The 20,685-nt window shown below is 45.3% G+C and overlaps 1 protein-coding gene across 7 annotated transcripts in view; it reads left to right on the forward strand.

The window, feature by feature from the left end:
- Positions 1-7,345: 7,345 nt before the first annotated feature.
- Ext2 (exostosin glycosyltransferase 2) overlaps positions 7,346-20,685 on the forward strand; it is a 138,801-nt gene continuing 125,461 nt past the window's right edge. For 3 of the 7 annotated variants that reach the window (XM_035446091.1, XM_027422426.1, XM_035446096.1), the window contains exons 1-2: positions 16,423-16,988; positions 18,671-18,760. In XM_035446091.1, the coding sequence (XP_035301982.1) occupies positions 16,453-16,988; positions 18,671-18,760 (626 nt within the window). In that variant the 5' untranslated portion in view covers positions 16,423-16,452. Of the gene's footprint in view, positions 7,527-8,149; positions 8,288-9,737; positions 9,880-16,422; positions 16,989-18,670; positions 18,761-20,685 lie in introns of those variants that run through there. The other 4 variants (XM_035446092.1, XM_035446095.1, XM_035446093.1 and 1 more) reach the window with 4 other exon arrangements.

Consider the following 20,685-nt stretch of genomic DNA (forward strand, 5'->3'; position numbering starts at 1 on the left):
GGATGGGGAGTCTGACTGCTGTAATCACAGTTCCTCCCTAGGACACAGAGTAAACAAGCAACTGTTCATTCTTTGTGATGGAGTCTCCCTGTCTTTCTTGTTGCCAGGGAAACAAGCCAGAGGAACAAAACACATGGGCCTGTGTGTGCGTGTGCGAAGACACACACATACACACACACACACACACACACACACACACACACACACACACACGGATAACATTTCAAGGTGAATGGAATGAATTCTGTTTGTTCAAGTCTGAGGAGTCCAGGACAGGTCTCAGCTTGGGATGCAGTGAGCAGAACTCCATGGTGGGAGTTAGGAGGAGCTCCATGGAGCTGAAATGCTCCCTCAATGTTGTTCCCAAAGCTGTGGCCTAACAATGCAGGCAGCCATCATTGTGCCCAACATATCCTCACAGATGAGGGTACCCAATCTTAGAGAGATGGAATGTAGCTACAAATTCTTAGGTCAGGACCCAAGTAAGGGTTGTTACCAGCATGTGGGGGATTAGAAAGGTTGCTAAGTGGTTAGAGCACTTGCTGTTTTTCAGGGGACCCAAGTTTGATTCCAAGAGCCCACAATGGGCAGTTTATAACTCTCTATAACTCCATCCAGATCTGATTCCCGCTTCTGGCCTTGTGGGCACTACACACACACACACACACACACACACACACACACACACACACACACACACAAGTGCACACCCATTAAAAATAAAACCATAAAAAGGAATCTCATGTGTACTATTCATTTGTGGATTGCTTTCTGCTATTTTCTTGGTTGGTCTGAGGATTGCCCATTTTCTACTGTGTGTTTTTTCCTGTCAGGGGTTTATTTTTCTCCCTTTTTTTAGATTTTTTTTCTAAATTTCCCCATGTCGTAGTAGGGTTTTTATTTCTGTGAGGAGACCATGACCATGACAACTCTTACAAGGTAAAACATTTAATTGGAGTGGCTCGCTTACAGTTTCAGAGGTTCAGTCTGTCTTCATCATGGTGGGGAGCATGGCGTGCAGGCAGACACGGTGCTGGAGCTGAGAGTGCTACATCTTGCAGGCAACAGGAAGTCGACTGACTGTCACTCTAAGGGGAGCTTAAGCAAAAAAGACCTCAAAACCCACCCCCACAGTGACACACTTCCTCCAAGAAGATCATAACTCCTAATAGTGACACTGCCTTTGGGGGCCATCTTCTTTCAAAACCATCACACCGTTCTTCCTTTCATCTTCCACTCATTTGTAATTTATACACTCTATTTTCCTTCTGACTGTGAGCTTAGAAATTATAACACCTACAAATAACTTGTTAATAGAAACTTGTGCCTTGACTTTCCCTTTAGCGCTATGAGCGCCCCCTAAGAAGACCTATCCCTGGTGATCCCTGACTATTTTTGTGGTCTGTTTTCACTTTTGCCTTTCATTTTTGACCCTGAAGTCTTGTTTTACACAGGTGGTGTTTGCTTCAGTTGGTCACATACTTGGCCTGTGCATCTGAGGCTTCCATGTGGAGTCTCATGTCTTCTGTATGGAGTACAGCTCCTGGGGGGTGGGGTGGAAGGAGTCTGCTCAGCACAAACTTTCAATCTTTGCTTGTCTGAGGGTAGCTATTTTGCTTCCTTTTAGAAATATAACTTTACTGGCTATGGAAATCTGGGATTAGTAGTTGTCTTCTGATTTCTGTTGTTCCGATTGCTCCTTCCAAGATGACCTCTCATCCCACCCCAGTTTTTCCATGCCTTTAAAAGACATTCTTTTTTTAAATTTTTTTTATTGAATACTTTTGTAACCCAGGTCTATTTTTCAACTTTCTTTTTATTTATTTTTTGTGTCTTTCACATCATACATCTGATCCCATTCATTTCTCCATTCCTTTGTATCTGCCCTCTGCCCTTGCAACCACCCCCAAAATAAAATAAAGTCAAATATTCCTTTTTGTTTGTTTGTTTTTGGAGACAAGGTTTGTCTGTGTAGCTTTGGAGCCTATCCTGGAACTTGTTTTGTAGACCAGGCTGGCTTTGAACTTACAGAGATCTGCCTGCCTCTGCCTCCCTACTGCTGGGGTTAAAGGCATGTGCCACTATTGCCTGGCTAAAATAAAATTTAGGAGGAAAAAAAAAAGAAAAAGAAAAATCAGTCTGGTCATTGTAGTGATATTTTGTGTGTAATCTAACAAATAAAGCTTGCCTAAAGAGCCAAGTGCACAGCTAAGCCACTAGTTAGCCATAGAGGACAGGCAGTGATGGCCACATCTTTAATCCACGTGGGAGACAGAGGCAGATGAATCTCTGTAAGTTCAAAGTCACCAGGGCTGTATGAGAGTGAATAAGTCTAAAAGAGAAACAGATCACACCTTTGATCCCAGCACTGGAATGACACGCCTTTAGTACCAGCACTAGAGAGGAATAAGGCAGGAGCTCAATGTAGTCTCAGGACAGTCTGAAGTTTGGTGGAGAGCATTGCAGTCTGCAGTCACTCTGAGGACAGGATCACTCCCCCGACCCCCTTTGGTCTGAGCCTTGGTAGAGCTAAGTATTCTCTAGTGGCTTGGCTGCTTTGCTTTTCTGATCTTCAGCTTTAACCCCAATATCTGTCTCTGGGTTTTTATTATTTGTGCTACAAATCGTGGAAGCTGTGGTGTGACACAGTGAGTCATGCAGCGAACCCATTTATCCATATATCCTTACTTGCAAGTGTTTCCTGTAAAGTCATTGGTCTGGTTTCTGCTACACCATTGATACTGGACCCTCACTGGGACTCCTCTTGGATACCCTGTTATTGCCCTGTGTTGTGGAGATCCTGAAGCTTTGGGTCTGCAGGACCAGCCCCTTTACATGGTCCAGCAGAACATAAATGGGATGGATGTTGGAGTGGATCAACTCATGATCCTGGTTCTGGGCTCGGGTAGTTGCAGGGTTGGCCAACTCACCAGCTCTTCCCTGTCTTCACCACGAGGGTAAGCTTTCCAGCATTGCCCTGGATAGTTCATCTCTGAAGCAAAGATCAAGGGACGGAGCCAGTTCTCCTGCTTTTATGCTCTCAGGGTCAGCTCTCCCACACCTACACCATCAGGACCAGCTCTACTGTGTTGCCCAGGCAAGATTCAGGGGCCACTCTCCTGAGAGCTGCAGTTCATGAGGGGCAGGGACAGCTCTCCCACTCTTATGACCTCAGGGCCAGCTTTCCCACCTGCCACAGGTGGCAAGGGGTTGGGGTGAGGACATCTCTTCCCCATCCACATTACCATATGGCAGATGAGGGTTGGGGCCAGATTCCCCCGGTGCTCACTTTCTCAGGATCAGTTTAAAAGACATTCTTTATCATTTATGTCATATAGTGTCATCATTGTGTATTAAGATAATGATTTATCTTGTTATCTCATTTCATATACACTGTTATTCGTGCATATATGGCTTCCTCCATCAGTTTTGGAAAGTTTTCAGCCTTTATTATCAACTATTGCCTTTTCTCCATTCTCCCTCTGGTAGTTTGAATGTAATTGGCCTCCATAAACTCAGGGAATGGCACTATTAGGAGGTGTGGTTTTACTGCAGTAGCTATGGCCTTATTAGAGGAAGTATGTCACTGTGGGGGCAGGCTTTGAGTTTTCCTATGCTCAGTACTCCCAGTGTCTGAGTCCACTACTTGTTGCCTTCTGATCAAGATGTAGCCAGCACTGTCTACCTGCATGCTGCCATGATAATAATGGGCTGAACCTCAGAACTGTAAGCCAACACCTCCATTAAATGTTTTCTTTTGTAAGGGTTGCTGTGGTCATGGTGTCTCTTCACAGCAATAGGAACCCCTACTAAGACACCTCCTATCTTAGTTAATTTCCTGTTGCTGAGACAAAACATGATGACCAAGGCAACTTAGAAAGTGTTTAATTGGCTGTACAATTCCAGAGGGTTAGAATCCATGATGGTGGAGCAAAGGCATAGCAGCAGGAACAGCTGAGAGCTCACATCTTGATCTACAAGTAGGTTGCAGAGAGAGAGAGAGAGAGAGAAAGAGAGAGAGAGAGAGAGAGAGAGAGAGAGAGAGAGAGAGAGAGAGAGAGAGAGCTAACTGGGAAAGCCCTCCTGAATGACACACCTCCTCTACCAATACCAAATATCCTTCCCAAACAGTTCCACCAACTGGGGACCAAGCATTCAAATATATGAGCCTGTGGGGGCCATTCTCACTAAAACCATCATACCATTTGAAGTCCTATTGCCCATATGACAGACAGACTGGCTGCCCCTGAGTCTCTTACTGTCTTTTCATATTTTTCTTCTCCTTTGCTCTCTCTGCTACAATGAGTAATTTCCTTTGCACTTTATACAATTTAATAATCCATTCTGTAGCTAGTTATAACCTGCCTTGGTCTTTGACTTTTACATCTTAGACAATGTATCTTTCCCCCCAAAGTGATAAAGATTATTGTTCATAATATTTTTAATTACTGAAACATGGTTGCTTTGTATGTTGTATAAGTCATCTCTGTGTCCACAGAGGATTGGGCATGGCCCCTTGGAGTGCTAAAATTTGCAGATGTTCAAGTCCTGTATAAAACTAGCTTCATCCTTGTGTACAACCCAGGTGCATCCTTCTGTGTACCATACTTTGTTCATTTTCTTTTGAGATAAGAGTCTTGCAATGAAGTTCCCCCACCTCCAGTTTCTCAATGCTTTTAAAGACATTCTTTATCAATGACAACATGTAGAGTCACCACTTCATGTCAAGACACTGGTTTTATTTATCTCATTTCATGTACAGTGGGTAGCCACTGTATAGCTCAGGCTACCTCCATCTCGAGGGAAACTATCACTAGACCCCTGTATATGTGAATCATCTTTAGATTACATATAACACAAATATAACAGAAAATACTATTTGAGTGGCTGTCGGTGTGAGAACTATAAACTCTAGTGAATCATTTAGCAAATGCTTAGGGAATTACTATTACTAAAGTTGTTCTGGGTGTTTATCTGTTTACAAAGCTTCTAGCAGCACAGACTCTAAACTTTCTTGCTTCTTATCATTTGTATACCTAGAAGTGTAGCTGCACCATTTTAATCATGTTGTGTGGCAGGATGTTGGCTTTCCCTGATTGCTGCTTCTTCATACTGACTTTTGATACATATAGGATTTTTTTTCTCTTTCTGGGTCCTCGTCATCTGTCAAAATCTTAAATATTCTCTAGGACAATGACCCACACCCCCAGACAGAGTTTCGCTGTATAGCCCAAGCTGTCTGTGAGAACTCACCATCCTCCTGCCTCTGTCTCCCAAATGCTAGGCCTCCAGGAGTGAGCTGCCACATCTGCCTAGAGATGTTAGGTCTTTCCCGATCTTAGATCTTTCCAATTGCAAGTGGCCTCTTTCCTTTCCAGCCTGAAGCATTGTGTTTATATCTTTCTCTGCTACTCTCCGTTTTATGTAACTTTACTTGTATGCCTGTCTTTTTCCTAGTTAGCTCTTCCATGAACCTGGCACCTTTTATTCACTCAACAAACACTGGACATTTGCCATATTCCAGGCACTATGCAAGCTTAAGGCTATAAAATGTGACTGAGATAGGCAAGGATCCCCAAGGTCCATGGTTAACACACATGTGGTAGTTTGAATGTAATTGGCCTTCATAATCTCATAGGGAGTGGCACTGTTTGGAGGTGTGGCTTTGGTGGAGTGGGTGTGGTTTGTTGGAGGAAGTGTGTCACTGTGGAGGCGGCTTTGAGGTTTCCTATGCTCAGGATACTGCCCAGTGTGTCAGTTGACTTCCTGTTGCCTGCCTATCAAGATGTAAGGAGTCTCAGCTCCAGCACCACATCTGTCTGCACACCACCATGCTCCCCATTATGATAATAGACTGTACTTCTGAAACTGTATGGGAGACACCCCAATTAAATATTTTCTTCATAAGATTTTCTGTGGTCATGGTGTTTCTTCACAAAAATAGCAACTCTAACTAAGACAACATGCAACACAGTAAGTTCTCATTTAATTGCCAGTATGTATAAATCATTTTAAAAAACATGTTTTAAAATACACATAAATACAAAGGAAACAGATGAGGAATAAGACAGTCTCTGGGTGCACACAGTTTCCGTTGACCTGCTTTTAAGAAGAAAAACCTTGGGCTGAAGAGATGAGTTTAGTTCCTAGCACCATCAGTCAGTTTACAACTATCTAAAACTCCAAGGGATCCAACACCCTCTTCTGGCCTCTGCACGTACCTTCATGTACATTCTCTCACACAGACAAATACATAATAAAAAAGAAAATCTTAAAAGTTATCTCTTTAAAAAGATGTAAGCCAGTGTTCTAGGAATTTGGCTGTGGTAATATTGGCCATTGGCCCTGCTGTCACCCATCCAGTTCTCAAATGGGTATGTTTATTCTGAGTTCAGTAGTGTGTGTGTATGCTATGTGTATTTGGAGGACAGAGCCACATTCTGTTAGATATGGGGTAAGAAGAATGTGGACAGAAAGTTCTGTTCCTAGATTGTTCGTGTTCCAATCTTCCTAGGTCTCTGACAAGGAGATATTAACTCCAAAATACTGAAATCATTGCCGGCGAGGAAAGCCTTCATAGGTCTCCAGATACAACAATCTCCGTGGATATAAGTAACAATGTCCTCTAGGTGGAGCCAAACTACAGCCCACAAAAGCAATCCCAGCTATGGTATTGCTACCTTTCAGAGTAGCACCAGTCACTTTTTGCTATTTTAAGACTTGCTGTCTTGTGACAGATGCATGAGATACAGAACTTCCATTTTTGCTGTCACAATTACTTCCAAATTTTTTATAACTGCTTCTTGGATTTTTTCCCCAGAAAAATATTATATTTATGCCTGGGCTTCCACATTTTCTCCTGTTTTTTTTCTTCACAAGCACATTTTATCTAAAAGTGATTGTGCTGTCCTCTTGTTAGGGACCCTGGTTTCTTACTAGCCTGTCTTGGAGATATTACCTTGCTGACGGATATGCATCCTCGAATTATTTCCTAATTACTTGCACTGCTTCCCAGTGTCTTATTATTAGAAACATTGTGGTGAATGTTTCAAGAAGTGGAGAGATTTTCCATAGGGTAAACTGCATAGAAGATTGGTTGGAATTGCTGGTACAGGGTGTTTTTACACCCTGATGGATATTGCCAAATTGCCCTGTGTTCATGAAAATGCTTTGTATATTTGGGGTGGCCTCACTACGTAGCTCAGGGTAGCCTCTTTGTTTTGCTGGGTGCCTGCGTTTTGACAGTTTTATCCCTGGAGCTTGGAGCCAGAGCTGGGATGCTCGCCTGCGCCGACTCCTCCTGTCCAGCAGGGGTCGTGGCGCGACCTCTCCGCATGCGCAGTGCGTGCCGTGTCAGCCGCCCGGAGCTAGAGGCCTGCGCTGCTTTCCCCGCTGCCTCCCGCGGACCTGGTGCTGGCGGCGGCCTCCGGTCTCCACGCGACCCAACACAGGCGGCCGTGGCTCGCGATCCGCGGCAAGAGCCGGTGACGGAACGCGGGGCCGAGCGGGAGGCGGCCGGTTCCGAGGTGAGCGCGGCGCGCGGGCCGGCCGGCCGGCCGGGCCTCAGGGCTGGGCTTGGGAGCCCGGGGGCTGCAGAAGCGCGGCAGCACTGCATCGAGTCCCCATCTGTGCCCGCTCCCTCGGGCCGGTGCATCTCGCTAGGACCTCCGCTTGCTTCCTGCCACCACCGAGCGCTTTAGGATTCGAGTCCTCCGGGGAGGTCTTGCTCCTTGGCTCTCCCGGGCCGGTGGCTTCCAGGGACGCGGTGAGGAGGGTGGCCCGGGACCAGGCTCTGAGCGTGGGCCAGGAAGAAGCTCAGGATAGTTGGGATATGAGTTCCCGATGGTGGGAACAGTATCCAGTTCTGAGAGTCAAATAATGGTTTGGTGTCATTTATTAGGAAGTGCCAGTCTAGAAGCGCCCTTTCACTTACCTGTCTGTGGATGTTGTCTTGAGATTGGGACATGTCCATTTCAGTTCTTTTAAATCGACCAAATGTTCTAAGTCTTTGAACTGAACTTTGTGTGTTCCAGAGCTCAAGGCTATTCATCGTAATAAAACACACGGTTGGTTTTCATCGCAACCACTTTCCCTGACTTAAGCCTCCTAAGGTTGAACTACTGTCCTGTGCGGATGGCTAGTCATCAGAGGAACCAGACGGCTGGGCCCTGAACCCCAACCTTTGGGTTCTGTTGTGGAATCCTGCAGGTTCTTAGCCTTGCTGTTGACCCTTTTCCACCATAGGAGGTTCAGAAGTTTGTCACACAGCGCTGTCAGGAAGATGAAAGTAAGACTGAGTAAATGAACACATGTAAAGTGCTTCAAACAGATGTAATGCTATAGTCAAACGGTGTCTTTATATTATTAGAAACTGTTTTTAGAGGTAGTTAGCCACACTGGAATTTTAATTACTATCCTGTCAGACAAGGTTGTACATTGAGAGCTTGTGTCTGTTTGCCCACTTTGTTTTCAGAAGAGTTAGGCTAAGTGTAGTATAGCAGTGGCCATGGGAGTTCAGGAGGCAGGACATCTCCAAGGAGCCTAAGAGGACCAAAAATTGTGACTTGGAACATTGGGCAGAGTGGATTGGCTGTAACCTGCAGCTTGGAAAAAAAGTGGTTCCAGCCAGTGTTAGGAATAAGAAGTTCCAGGAACAAGTGTCTCAGCTGATGGTAGATGGGTGTCACAGACATGCCCAGTGACTCAGTGCTCCACTGCTGGATGGATGGTTCCAGCAGTTGTTGTTTTTTTTTGTTTGTTTTTTGTTTTTTGTTTTTGTTTTGAGGGGAGTTTGGTGGGTTTGAAGGATAATAATTTGTAGGGTGTGCATTGAAATTCTAGTTGTGACCCAAGTCGTGGTGTGGAACTGGGCAGTCAGAAGAACTGCCTGGCCTAGGTGGATGAACCGCTGTAGCTTAGATGGATGCTTATGCAGGCTTCAGCACAGGCTGATCAGGGTTGGGCTATGTGGAGGATGTAGCTTGGCTGGTAGAGTTCCCAGCATGCATGAGGCCCTGGATTGGATCTCCAGTGCCCCATGAACTGGTGCAGGGGTGCATGCCTGCAATCCTGTCACCCAGGAGGTGAGATCAGGATGACAAATTCCTGAGCATCCTGGATTAATTCATTAATTACTTATTTTTATTTTATATGTGAGTGTTTTGCTTGCTTGTGTACATGCATGTGTACTGTGTGCATGTAGTGCCTGCAGAGGTCAGAAGAGGGCATCAGATCCCTTGGATCTGAAGTTACAGATAACTGTGAGCCTCCATGTGGGTGCTGGTTATCGTTATTATTTTTACTATATTGCTGGGGACCTAGCAATGCTCAGCCAGCACTCTGCCACTGGGCTCTAGCCCTGTTGCCATTCACCCCCCCCCCTTTCTTTTATTTTGGGTGGGTATTCTGACTCAAGTGCTTGCCACATCCTCAGCTTTATTTCTCAGAATTGGTATAGACATTGGGTATTGAAATAGCATGTGAAGGCTTCCTTAAGTCAGAAGGAGTGTTCTGTCTAGGCTGGCTTTGGGTTGTTGTGCCTCAGCTCCCTGTCAGTTGGGTGGTTCTGAGGTGTGTTTTGTTTGAATCGTCAGGCCTCTTAACAGAACTAAGTTGTTTGCCCAGATTAGTGATTTAGCCAGCTCCATCATCACCATTCCCGTTTCTGGCTTCTCTCTGGGTTTTCTGGAGTCTCCTGCCAGCCATTTATGCTCATGCTGTTTTTCTTGGTTTGACAGAGCACAGACCGTGCTAGTGGATCCCTGAGACCTACTTGCCCACTCTCAAATGGCAGCAAGGACCTCTTCAGCAGTATATACTCCTGTACTCTAGTGGAACATCTGTAAGACTCCTACTGTGGCAGCTTGGGGTGAGATCCAGGTAGGAGGAAGGCAGCCCTAGCATGGTAGCTATAGCTCTTGAGTGGGTATTGTTGTTGTTTGCTGCAGCTGTGGGTGATGAAATACAAACCTCAGAACTTAACAAAACCCACCTGGAGTTTATTGGGGAAAGGGAGCAAAGGGAGGAGTAGGTGTTGGCCAACTGGGAACAGAGATGGAAGGGGCGAACAGGTGGGATGCGCTCGCTTAAAAGGGAAAGCTTGCACATGCATACAGAGTCCTTATGCAGCCACATAAACCCATGATGTAGCCATACAACACAGAGCCCTTTGAGTTGTCTAAGTATCTGCCTGAATGCCAGTTGTCAGGGGACGGGGTCAGCATAATGCCAGGATACCGACTGGTATGGCCTGTGGTGATGGAAGGATAGTGGCATTGACTGCCTTTTGGCATCTTCCTTAAGAGCCCACAGAGCAGAGAATGCTAGGTTCTGGGCAGGCAGATGCCAACTCAGGACATATCATGAAACATGGGAGGCTCCATGGCAGTGTGTCCTGCAGCTGGGGGCAGATGGGATGCTTATACTAGGGTTGAATCATCCTCATGGTGGAACTTCAGAGGGATTACACTGCCTTAGCATCTGTGGCCAAGGCCACCAGTGGGAAGAAATGCTGGGATGGAGAAAATGGGGACACTGAGAACGTTGATTTTCAGGATTCCCAGGTCCTCGGGGCTGGCAGCAGGTCTTTGAGGTAGAGGAATAAATATGTATGCTACCATACCCACCTGAGGTAAAGGAGAGCTGCTTTGCCCAGCCTAGCCTGTGCAGAGCCATCCCCAGGGCAGCTGCTTTGAGCAGCATGGCCTGTCTGCTTCAGGATCTGCCTCTGTCTTCTCTAATCACAGTTTTCCCTAAGTGGAAAGTCTTCAGATGTCTGTCTGTGGCTGCAGGACCTGGCTGTGTGGACCAACAGCAGCTGGGGGAAGTATGTGGAGTGGTGGGCTATGAAACTGGATATTCAGGGTGTGGAGATGGGTGCATTCTCTCATGACCCAGGGTTAGTGACCCATCAGGATAATGGGAGCTGGTCCTAACGTGCTGCTGGACAGGCTTGAAACTTGGATGCAGCCATGACCTAAATCACTGGTTATCATCCTGGGCGAGTTCATTGTCCTCACAGGTATTTGACAATGTCTGGATATACTCTTGGTGGCTACAATTAGAGGTCTGGCTGAGGGTGCTACTGAAGCAGTTATGATCTGTATAATAACTTTCCAGTGAGACAGTTACCTAACTCAGAATGTTAGTCGAAGCCACAGCCAGAAACCCTGGCTTACAGTAAATGAGGTGAGATATCAGGACTGCGGTGGCAGAGTATTGAAGAAGCCATTGGAAGGTTAGGGAGGCAGATAGCTTAAATAGGTTATTGCTTGAGGCCAGAGATGACACCGCTTGCTCTGCCTCTGGGGGAGTCCACTCTTTTCACTCTGGTAATATGGAATGTCCAGGGAGGGGCTGACACTCTGGTAATATGGAATGTCCAGGGAGGGGCTGACACCTTTGAGAAGCTCAGCACTGGCCCCCTGCAGGCTGGCATTGACTTCCTTGGTAACAAGGACAGTTCCCTAGTTCCTGAGAAAGGTAGAGTTCTGTAGTGGCAGTGGCCTGTGGTGTCCTTAGCCACAGACAGCAAGACAGACATGGTATCCATAGTGGATGGTGGGGGGTGTGGGGGTGTGGGGCAGTACTCAGCAAGGCTGTCTAGACCTACTGTGCTGTGACTAGGTCATGGTCCTAGGAGCAGAGTAGATGGGAAGCTAGTTCAGACTCTTTCTCTCTCTCTCTCTCTCTCTCTCTCTCTCTCTCTCTCTCTCTCTCCTTTCTTTTGATTTTGCTGGTGTAAGATTGTTTATTTCCCGTGTTTTCATGAAGATAGTTAACCTCCCTGGTTTGGAGTTTTCCTTCTAGCACCTTCTGTCAGGCTGGATTTGCAGATAGATTTCATGGAATGCCTTGATTTCTCCATCTATGGTGATTGAAAGTTTTGCTGGCTATAGTAGTCTGGGCTGGCATCTGTGATCCTTTACAGTCTGTCCACTCCCTTCTGGCCTTTAGAGTCTCCATTGAGAAGTCAGGTGTAATTCTAGTAGGTCTGTCTTTATTTGTTACTTGGTCTTTCTCCCTTTGAATTTTTTTTTGTTTGTTTTGTTTTTTGTTTTTTGTTTTTCGAGACAGGTTTCTCTGTATAGCTTTGGAGCCTATCCTGGCACTCGCTCTGGAGAACAGGCTGGCCTCCTGAGTGCTGGGATTAAAGGTGTGTGCCACCAATGCCCGGCCTCCCTTGGAGTTTTTAATATTCTTTCTTTGTCCTTTCTGTGTTTTGATTATTATGTAGTGAGGGGACTTTCTTTTTTGGTGCAGTCTATTTAGTGTTCTGTAAGCTTCTTGTCCTTTGTTAGGTTAGGAAGATTTTCTTCTATGATTTTGTTGAAAATATTTTCTGGGTCTTTGAGTTGGGATTCTTCTCCTTCTTCTATTCCTATTATTTTTAGGTTTGGTCTTTTCATCCAGATTACGTGGATGTTTTATGTCAGGAGCTTTTTAGATTTAACATTTTCTTTGACTGATGTATCCATTTCTTCTATAGTATCTTCAGTGTCCGAAATTCTCTTTTCCATCTCTTGTATTCTGTTGAAGCTTGTCTCTGTAGTTCCTGTTTGTAATACTCCATTTTTCACTTCCAGAATCCCCTCAGTTTGTGATTTCTTTATTGCTTCTATTTTCATTTTCAGGTTTTGAACAGTTTCATTTGTTTTCTTCATCTGTTTTTTTCTTGGCTTTCTTTAAGGGATTTTATTAATTTCCTACAGTTGCTTGTGTTTTTTTTTTCTGGATTTTTAAAGGGGATTTATTCATTTCCTCTTTAAGAATTTCTATCATCTTCATAGCCAGGAGGTGGTGGCATTCAGGAGGCAGAGGCAGGTGGATCTCTATGAGTTCAAGGCCAGCCTGGTCTACAAGAGCTAGTTCCAGGTCAGGCTCCAAAGCCACAGAGAAACCCTGTCTTGGGATTTCTATCATCTTCATATAGTTGGTTTTAAGGTATTCCTCTTGTGCTTTAGCTATGTTGGAATATTCGGGTCCTGCTATGGTAGGATAGCTGGGCTCTGGTAGAGACATATTGTTCTGGCTGTTATTGATTGCATTCTTGTGCTTGCTTCTAGACATTTATGTTTGGGATGATTATAGGTCTACCTGCTGATTTTTGGGTTTGTCTTTTTTGCATAGCTGTTTTATTTCTTTCTTTCGGTTCCCTCTCTGGATTTTCAGAGCATGTGTTGGCTGTGTGCTTTCTGTTTTACTGGTGTCTTCAAGGGGAATGCTTGCTGGTGTTATGGGTTGGGGGGAGGGGAGGCCAGGGGGGAAATGGTCTGTTATGGTGTTAGGGACAACCCTGAAAATTGAGATTGGGGGAACAGAAAGAGTGGAGAAGGTCCACAGTCAGCTTACCTGGTCTTCTGGGGGATATGGCCTGTGGTTGAGCAGGGAATGGCTGTCTGAGTTGGGGGCCGGTATGCAGCTACAAGGTGGGGAGGGAAGGTCAGGGGGGATGGTCTGTGGGATCCACAGGGGGTGTGGACAGCAGGGAGGGGGGTTGCAGCTGGTGTTCTGTTGCAGTGCTAGGGGTGACCCTGAGAATTGGGTTTGGGGGAACAGAGAGTGTGGAAAAGGTCCAAGGGTAGCCTATCTGGTCTGGCCAAAAAGTGTATTTCATAGCTTGTCTTGAAAGGTCGGGAACTACTGTATGAAAGGAGTTTGTTTACAATTAGCCAAGGTCTCAAACTGACTATACACACTAAGCTACCTATGGCCAACTTGTTCAAGGGTGGATTTTCCAACTCTAATTTAGACCAACAAGGATGACCTGCAGAGATGGGCCACAAGTCCCCCTGGGGTGCTTACCCTATGGTGTTTGTAACTACTGATTTAGATTGAAGTAGACCTTGAGAGCTTGTTGAGAAATTTTGTACATGGGCTGGTGGGGTACAATATCTGCCTCAACTCTCCCTCTGCAAACTCTAGGGGCCACCCAGGGAGACAGAACCATTGCACACACTGGGCCTGGGGCCAGTGGGGTGACTGTTAGGATGTCAGAGAAGTGATAACTCTGAAACCCTTGTTCCCATCATGGGGTCAGTCAGCATATGGCTCACACTTATTCCAAAAATGATACTCTTTAAACTTAAAATAGATAGACCTCTGCATGTTAGTCCTGATTCCTTGACATACTTTGATTCATGGTCTCAGAGATGTGAGTGAAATCACTTCTGACTATGGCACATTCCCCTCCTACCTGGACTGGCAGTGACTGCAATTGCAATATTCAAGGTTGGAAAGTCTTCCAGTATATGGAGTGGTGGGTGGGTGGGGGCACTCTATTTAGCCAAAGTGAAAATGACTGATAAGCCTGCTGAGGACTTCTGGGCTCCCACTGTACTCGAAGTTACCCTGGCAGATCAGGGGCCCTTTGTAGTTTGGGGCTTCCACATGAAATGCCAGCGTGGCTCATTGTAATCCCTGGGCAGTTTGTAGCAGCCACCCATCACACTCCAGGCTGTGCCCCATCCATAGCACCTGGGCATGAGCTGTGGGAATCGGCCTGGTAAACACCTTATGTCATGGTCTTCAGGGCAAGTGTGCCTGTCTTAGTCAGGGTTACTATTGCTGTGATCAAACGCCATGACCAAACACAAGTTGGGGAGGAAATGGTTTATTTCACTCACAGTTTCATATAACAGTTTGTTATCATGAGGCATGAACTCAAATAGGGCTGGAACCTGGAGGAGCTGATGCAGAAGCCATGAAGGGTTGCTGGTTACTGGCTTGTTTCCCATGGCTTGCTCAGCCTGCTATCTTATAGAACCTAGGACCACCAGCCCAGGGATGGCACCACCCACAATGGATGGACCCTACCTCATCAATCACTAATTTAGAAACCGCCTTACAGCTCGCTCTTATGGAGGCATTTTCTCAATTAATGTTCTGTCTGTCCAGATGACTCTAGCTTGTGTGTCAAGTTGACATAGACTAGCCATGTAGTTGACATATACTGCCTTTTTAGCTGAGCACTGAACGATTTCTTCTCTGTCTCAGCCCTTGATACTTACTGATTTTTCTGCTGCTGTGTAACCAATCGTGAAAACTCAGTGACATAGAGTGACAATGAGCATGCAGGCTTTGATGGGGACAGTGTGGATGTCTGAGAGTGCCATCCACTGGTTGCACAAATGCCTGTGTAGTAAGAGTTCCCACAAGGACAGCTGCAGAAACTGAGGGTTTTTTGGGACAAACTTGAAGTGTCAGAATGCCGTCTGTGCAAGTGGTGGACCATGGGGTCTTGCAGGGAAGGGACAGGGCTTCTGCTCGTGGGTGGCAAAAGTGCTGCTGTGCTTCTGTGTGGATGACAGAAGCTGTTGGCATCTGAATTGATCACACACTCTTTTTCTCTCTCCCTCCTCTTTCCCTGCCCTCCCTCTTCCCCCTACTTCGGTTCTCTTGCTCAGTTCACTTGTATAATCTTTTCATTGAAGTGGACCAGCCTTTACTTTCATTATAAGATACCAACATGCATTAGAGTTAAAGACGGAGGCTGTTCTTCTGTGATGCCCCTGACCCATCACACTCTGTATCCCTTGGCTTCGTCTTCTCTCCCTCACTAGGCTGAAGGCTCCTCTAGGTAGGCTCAGCCTTGTCCCTGCCACAATATCTGGTAGAGGCTCAATTGTTGTTTATTAGTGAGTGAATGAATGAAAACTGATTTTAGAGCTACTGAGCATCATTTTGGTCCAGGTAAACCATCATTTTAGGTCAGGTGAATGTTTCAAAATAATTATCTATAGTTATTTTGTTTTAGAATTTTCTTCTTTGGTCAACATCTCCTTCCTAGGGCCCAACATTTCCTAGCTTGTGCTTAAGTAAATATACATAGGGTTGGGGCTAGAGGGATGGCTGAGCAGTTAAAAGCACTGGTTGGTCCTCCAGGGGGCCCACGTTACATTCCCAGCATGTACATGGAAGTTTACAACTGTCTGTAACTCCAATGCCCCTTTCTGGCCTCCATGGGCACCAGGTACACACATGGTGCACAGACATATATACAGGCAAAATACTTATTCAGAAATGGATTAATTTAAAAGATGAACTTAAATATGGCATAACTATAATTTTATATTGTATATTGACATATATCTATAACATTAATATGAAATAAATTTTATTCTCTATATAAAATACATATTTGTATATATCAGAAGTATCAAATATTCTAGTCATTTTGATACACCATATAAGGGTGTGGTGCACTGTGTTCATAATCACAGTTTTTGGGACATGGAGGCAGAAGGATCGAAAGTTTAAGGCCATAATTAACTACATAGCAAGTTCAGGGCCAGCCTTGTTTTGGAAAAAGGGAGAGAGAGGAATTAAATAAACATATTAAAAGCTGAACAATCCAATCCTTTTCAGGGTATCACTTGTCATCCTAAACATTTGCTTTTTCTCATTTTTGTCTTTGGTGACCAGGCGTGTGAGGAAGAGGCTATCTGTGTCATTATGTGTGCGTCAGTCAAGTATAATATTCGGGGTCCTGCCCTCATCCCAAGAATGAAGACCAAGCACCGGTTCTACTATGTCACCCTCTTCTCCATTGTCCTCCTGGGTCTTATTGCCACAGGCGTGTTTCAGTTCTGGCCCCACTCCATCGAGTCCTCCGGTGATGGGGGTGTGGAGAAACGCAGCATTAAGGAAGTGCCTGTGGTCAGGTTGCCAGCTGCCAGCCCTATCCCAGAGCGGGGGGATCTCAGCTGTAGAATGCACACATGTTTTGACGTCTACCGTTGTGGCTTCAACCCAAAGAACAAAATCAAGGTGTACATCTATCCTCTGAAAAAGTACGTGGATGATGCAGGTGTCCCAGTGAGCAGCACCATTTCCCGGGAGTACAACGAACTGTTAGCAGCTATCTCAGACAGTGACTACTACACGGATGACATCAGCCGGGCCTGTCTGTTTGTCCCCTCCATTGATGTGCTGAACCAAAGCCCGCTTCGCATCAAGGAGACAGCACAGGCTCTGGCCCAGCTTTCCAGGTACCTGACACCTAGTCACCAGAGCCCAAGGCATGATCTAAGGGAAGGGGAGAGGCAGGGGCATGCCTCCCGTTGACTTGGCCCCAGATGCTTCAGCTCACAAGTGTATGAGTGACTGATGTGTAGCAGGAGGGCTGTGCTGTGAGTGCCAGCCTCAGAGCTGTCATTCTGCTACTGCTGTGGTGGCCTGTGTCTTCGTGGACATTAGAACTAAGGGAGGCTGTCCTCCTATACTTCTCTTCATAGATTAAAATGCACAGCCTCCTACCCCAGGAACTTAGGTCCTTCTGTGTACTGTGAAAAGCCTTAAAAGGCAGCTCAGCAAAAGGAATGTAAGATTTATTCGGTACTCTTCCTCTAAGAGGTAACTGCTATCACTGTTTCAATGGGATTATTCAGTCTTTTTTTTTTTTTTTTGGTATGAAATTGCTCCATGTGTATAGCTATAAACTTTATTTTCTTGTTCAGAAATGGCATAATGTGATCATACTCCAAAGAAGCTTCATTTCTCAGTTTTTGTTTGTTTGTGTTTTTTGAGACAGGGTGTCTCTGTGGCTTTGGAGCCTGTCCTGGAACTAGCTCTTGTAGACCAGGCTGGTCTCAAACTCATAGAGATCCGCCTGCCTCTGCCTCCAAGTGCTGGGATTAAAGGGGTGTGCCACCACTGCCTGGTGAAGCTTCATTTCTTATAATGCATTGTGCATATCTTTCCAAATAATTTAACACACACACACACACACACACACACACACACACACACACACACACACACACACACGATGTCTATGCAAAGGCTAGAGATTGGTGTTGGGTGTCTTTATTACCCTCCACCTTATTTTTTTGAGACAGGTTTCTCACTAAATCTGGAGCCTCCCCATTTGGTCAGTGAGCCAAGGATCCTCCAGTCTCTGCCTCCCCTGCAGTGGGGTTGCAGACATGCTCTATTGGGCCAGCTTTTATCTAGGTTCTGGGAATTGAACTCAGATCCTCATGCTTGTATAGCAAGCACTTTACTGACTGAGTCATTTCCCTGGCCCCTCACATACTTTTTAATATAATTTTGGAGGTTTTGTACCATTCCATTTTATGGATGTTCTGTAATACATTTAATCAGCTGCCTATAATTTGTTTACTATTGTTTCTTTTAGATTTTTTATTTATTTAAATGTGTATGGACATTCTGCCTGCAAGTATGTCTGTGTACCGTGTGTGTGCTTGGTGTCCTCACAGACCAGAAGAGGGCATTGGATCCCTTAAAACTGGAGTTATAGATGGTTGTGAGCCATCATGTGGGTGCTAGGATTAGAACCTGGGTCCTCTGGAAGAGCAAGCAGTTGGTACTCCTAACCATTTGCTTCTTGAGCATTTAGGTGCATTTCAGATTCTTTGTTTTTTTTTATGTGTAGTGATCAGAAATGGTTGTGTAGCAGATGAGCTGGAAGTACACATCTCTCCAGTTTTTGTTTTGTTTTGTTTTTGTTTTTTTAACCTGTTGTCCCTTTGGGATTTTAGAAGTTTCTTTGCACCTGCAAGGCCTTGCAGTTGTGGCTACTTACCCCTGTGTCCCAGCAGGTGGCACTGTTGCAGGTGTGGGCTGCTTGCCCGTGTGATCCAGTGTCTTCCTACACTCATTTCTTCATGGTTGAAGTGTGGATCCTCTTAGTTGTTTGCTTTCTCAATAGGTGGGATCGAGGAACAAATCACCTGCTGTTCAACATGTTGCCTGGAGGTCCCCCAGATTATAACACTGCCCTGGATGTCCCCAGAGACAGGTGAGCATTTGGGAGGTTGTCCCATGATGGATTTCTGAGAATTAGGTAAGTAAAATAGGAATCATTTATTCCTATGAAATTAGGTTCCTAGACAGGTGTGGTGGCACACATCTTTAATCCCAGCACTTGGGAGGTAGAGGCAGGGGATCTTTGAGTTTGAGGCCATCCTGGTCTACAGAACAAGTTCCAGAACAGCCGGGCCTACACAGAGAAGCCCTCTTGCAATAAACAAATAAATACATAAATATGAGTTTGAGACCAACCTGGTCTATACGGCAAGTTCTAGGACAGCCAGGGCTACACAGAGAAACCCTGTCTTATGATAGATAGATAGATAGATACATAGGTAGATAGATAGATAGATAAATAGATAGATAGATAGATAGATAGATAGAAAAGAAAGGAGTTAGGTTCCTGAAACCTTCTGGAATATATTTTATGATCAGAATTGTTTATTAAGCTAGAAAACCCTCTAAAGGCATTTCCCTCAAGTCAGAAATTCGGAAGCTGTTTAAACCTGTGGAAACAGTTGGAGCTGGAGTCCTGGGACAGTTCTAAGAACTGCCTTGTTTTCCTAGTCTGGGCTTGTGTCAGTTTCAAGGGTAGCATCCAGTTCCCAAGCCAGTTAGGATCAGGATAATGGTGTCCATCCATGCTCCTCCTCCTCCTCCTCCTCCTCCTTTTTTTTATTCAAATTAGGAACAAGCTTACTTCACGTGTCAATCCCTTCCCCCCCCCTCACATCCAAGCCTTCTTAATTGGGACTTATTTACCAAAAGTGGTCCTGTAGCATCTGAGAGGACAGGGGTAGATGTCCAAAGGTACCTGAAGCCAGAGTGCTCAGGGCATCATTGCTTATGTTTGGATCAGCCAGTTTCTCCTTTGTTTCCCCATTTTCTTCCCATTTTTACATTTTGTCCCCACTCACCTCTCCCTTGTTTCTTCCTTTCTGGTAAAGCTTACTAAACAGGCAGAAGTGGGGAGAGGTAGCCAGCGGTCTTGTTCCTGACTCTGAGCTCATTCATTACACTTCCCTGCCCTTTCATGCATCGGTTTACTCATGTTAGCCCGAGGCTCCTGGAAAGTTCCAGAATGAGGTGTTGGGCTTGTCACTTCTATTAGTGTTTGGTTCACAGCTTTGAGGAAAACAGAAAGTTCCGCTCCAGCTCAGGGCAGTGTTCAGGTTGCAGGAAGGTTACAAGAGTGTGTGGGCACATTCATTTATTCCAGTCTTGTAGGATGTTACTGACAGTTCTCATCTTGAGACCAGCTGTCATCTCAGAGGCTAAGGTTACCATCCGTGGAAATATACACTGTGTCATATGTCTGTCCAGATGGCTGATCTGAATCTTCTGTATTTCAAGTGGGTATCTCAAGTCAGTTTTGAGTTTCTGTACGACAGTAGGATGATCCCTAGAAGACATAATAATGTAGAGAGCCCTGTGGACAGCAGAGGGCAGTGTGGCACACAAGCCTGTGCAAGCACTTCCCCAGCAATCCCCGACTCGCCTCCTGACTGAGCTGCTTTTATAGACACCCAGACAAAAGTGGAAATTTGTAAGGAAGGAAAAGGAAGGATAATCAAATTCCAAGGTTGTAGAATTGAGAAAACTAACATCACATAAACGTTAAGGGTATGATTGCTTCCACTGGCGTTAAAATGAAACAGGCTATGTGTATGTGGATCCAGGACCCTCACTGATACACAAATAGTTGTTGATGTTCTAAGAGAGGGAAGGAGCTGTTAGGATGCAGTGTCTACACTGGGGTGTGCTTTCAGAAGGCTCATTTCTATTTTTTGTTTTTTTTGTTGTTGTTGTTTGGGACATTTCACCTTAAAAAAAAGAACCATAGTTTCACTATGTAGACTGAGCTGGCATGGAACCAGGTTGGCCTTGAATTCATAGAGTTCCATTGCCTGCCTG

The sequence above is a fragment of the Cricetulus griseus genome, chromosome 6 (genome assembly GCF_003668045.3).
Source record: "Cricetulus griseus strain 17A/GY chromosome 6, alternate assembly CriGri-PICRH-1.0, whole genome shotgun sequence".
NCBI classification, from domain to species: domain Eukaryota; kingdom Metazoa; phylum Chordata; class Mammalia; order Rodentia; family Cricetidae; genus Cricetulus; species Cricetulus griseus.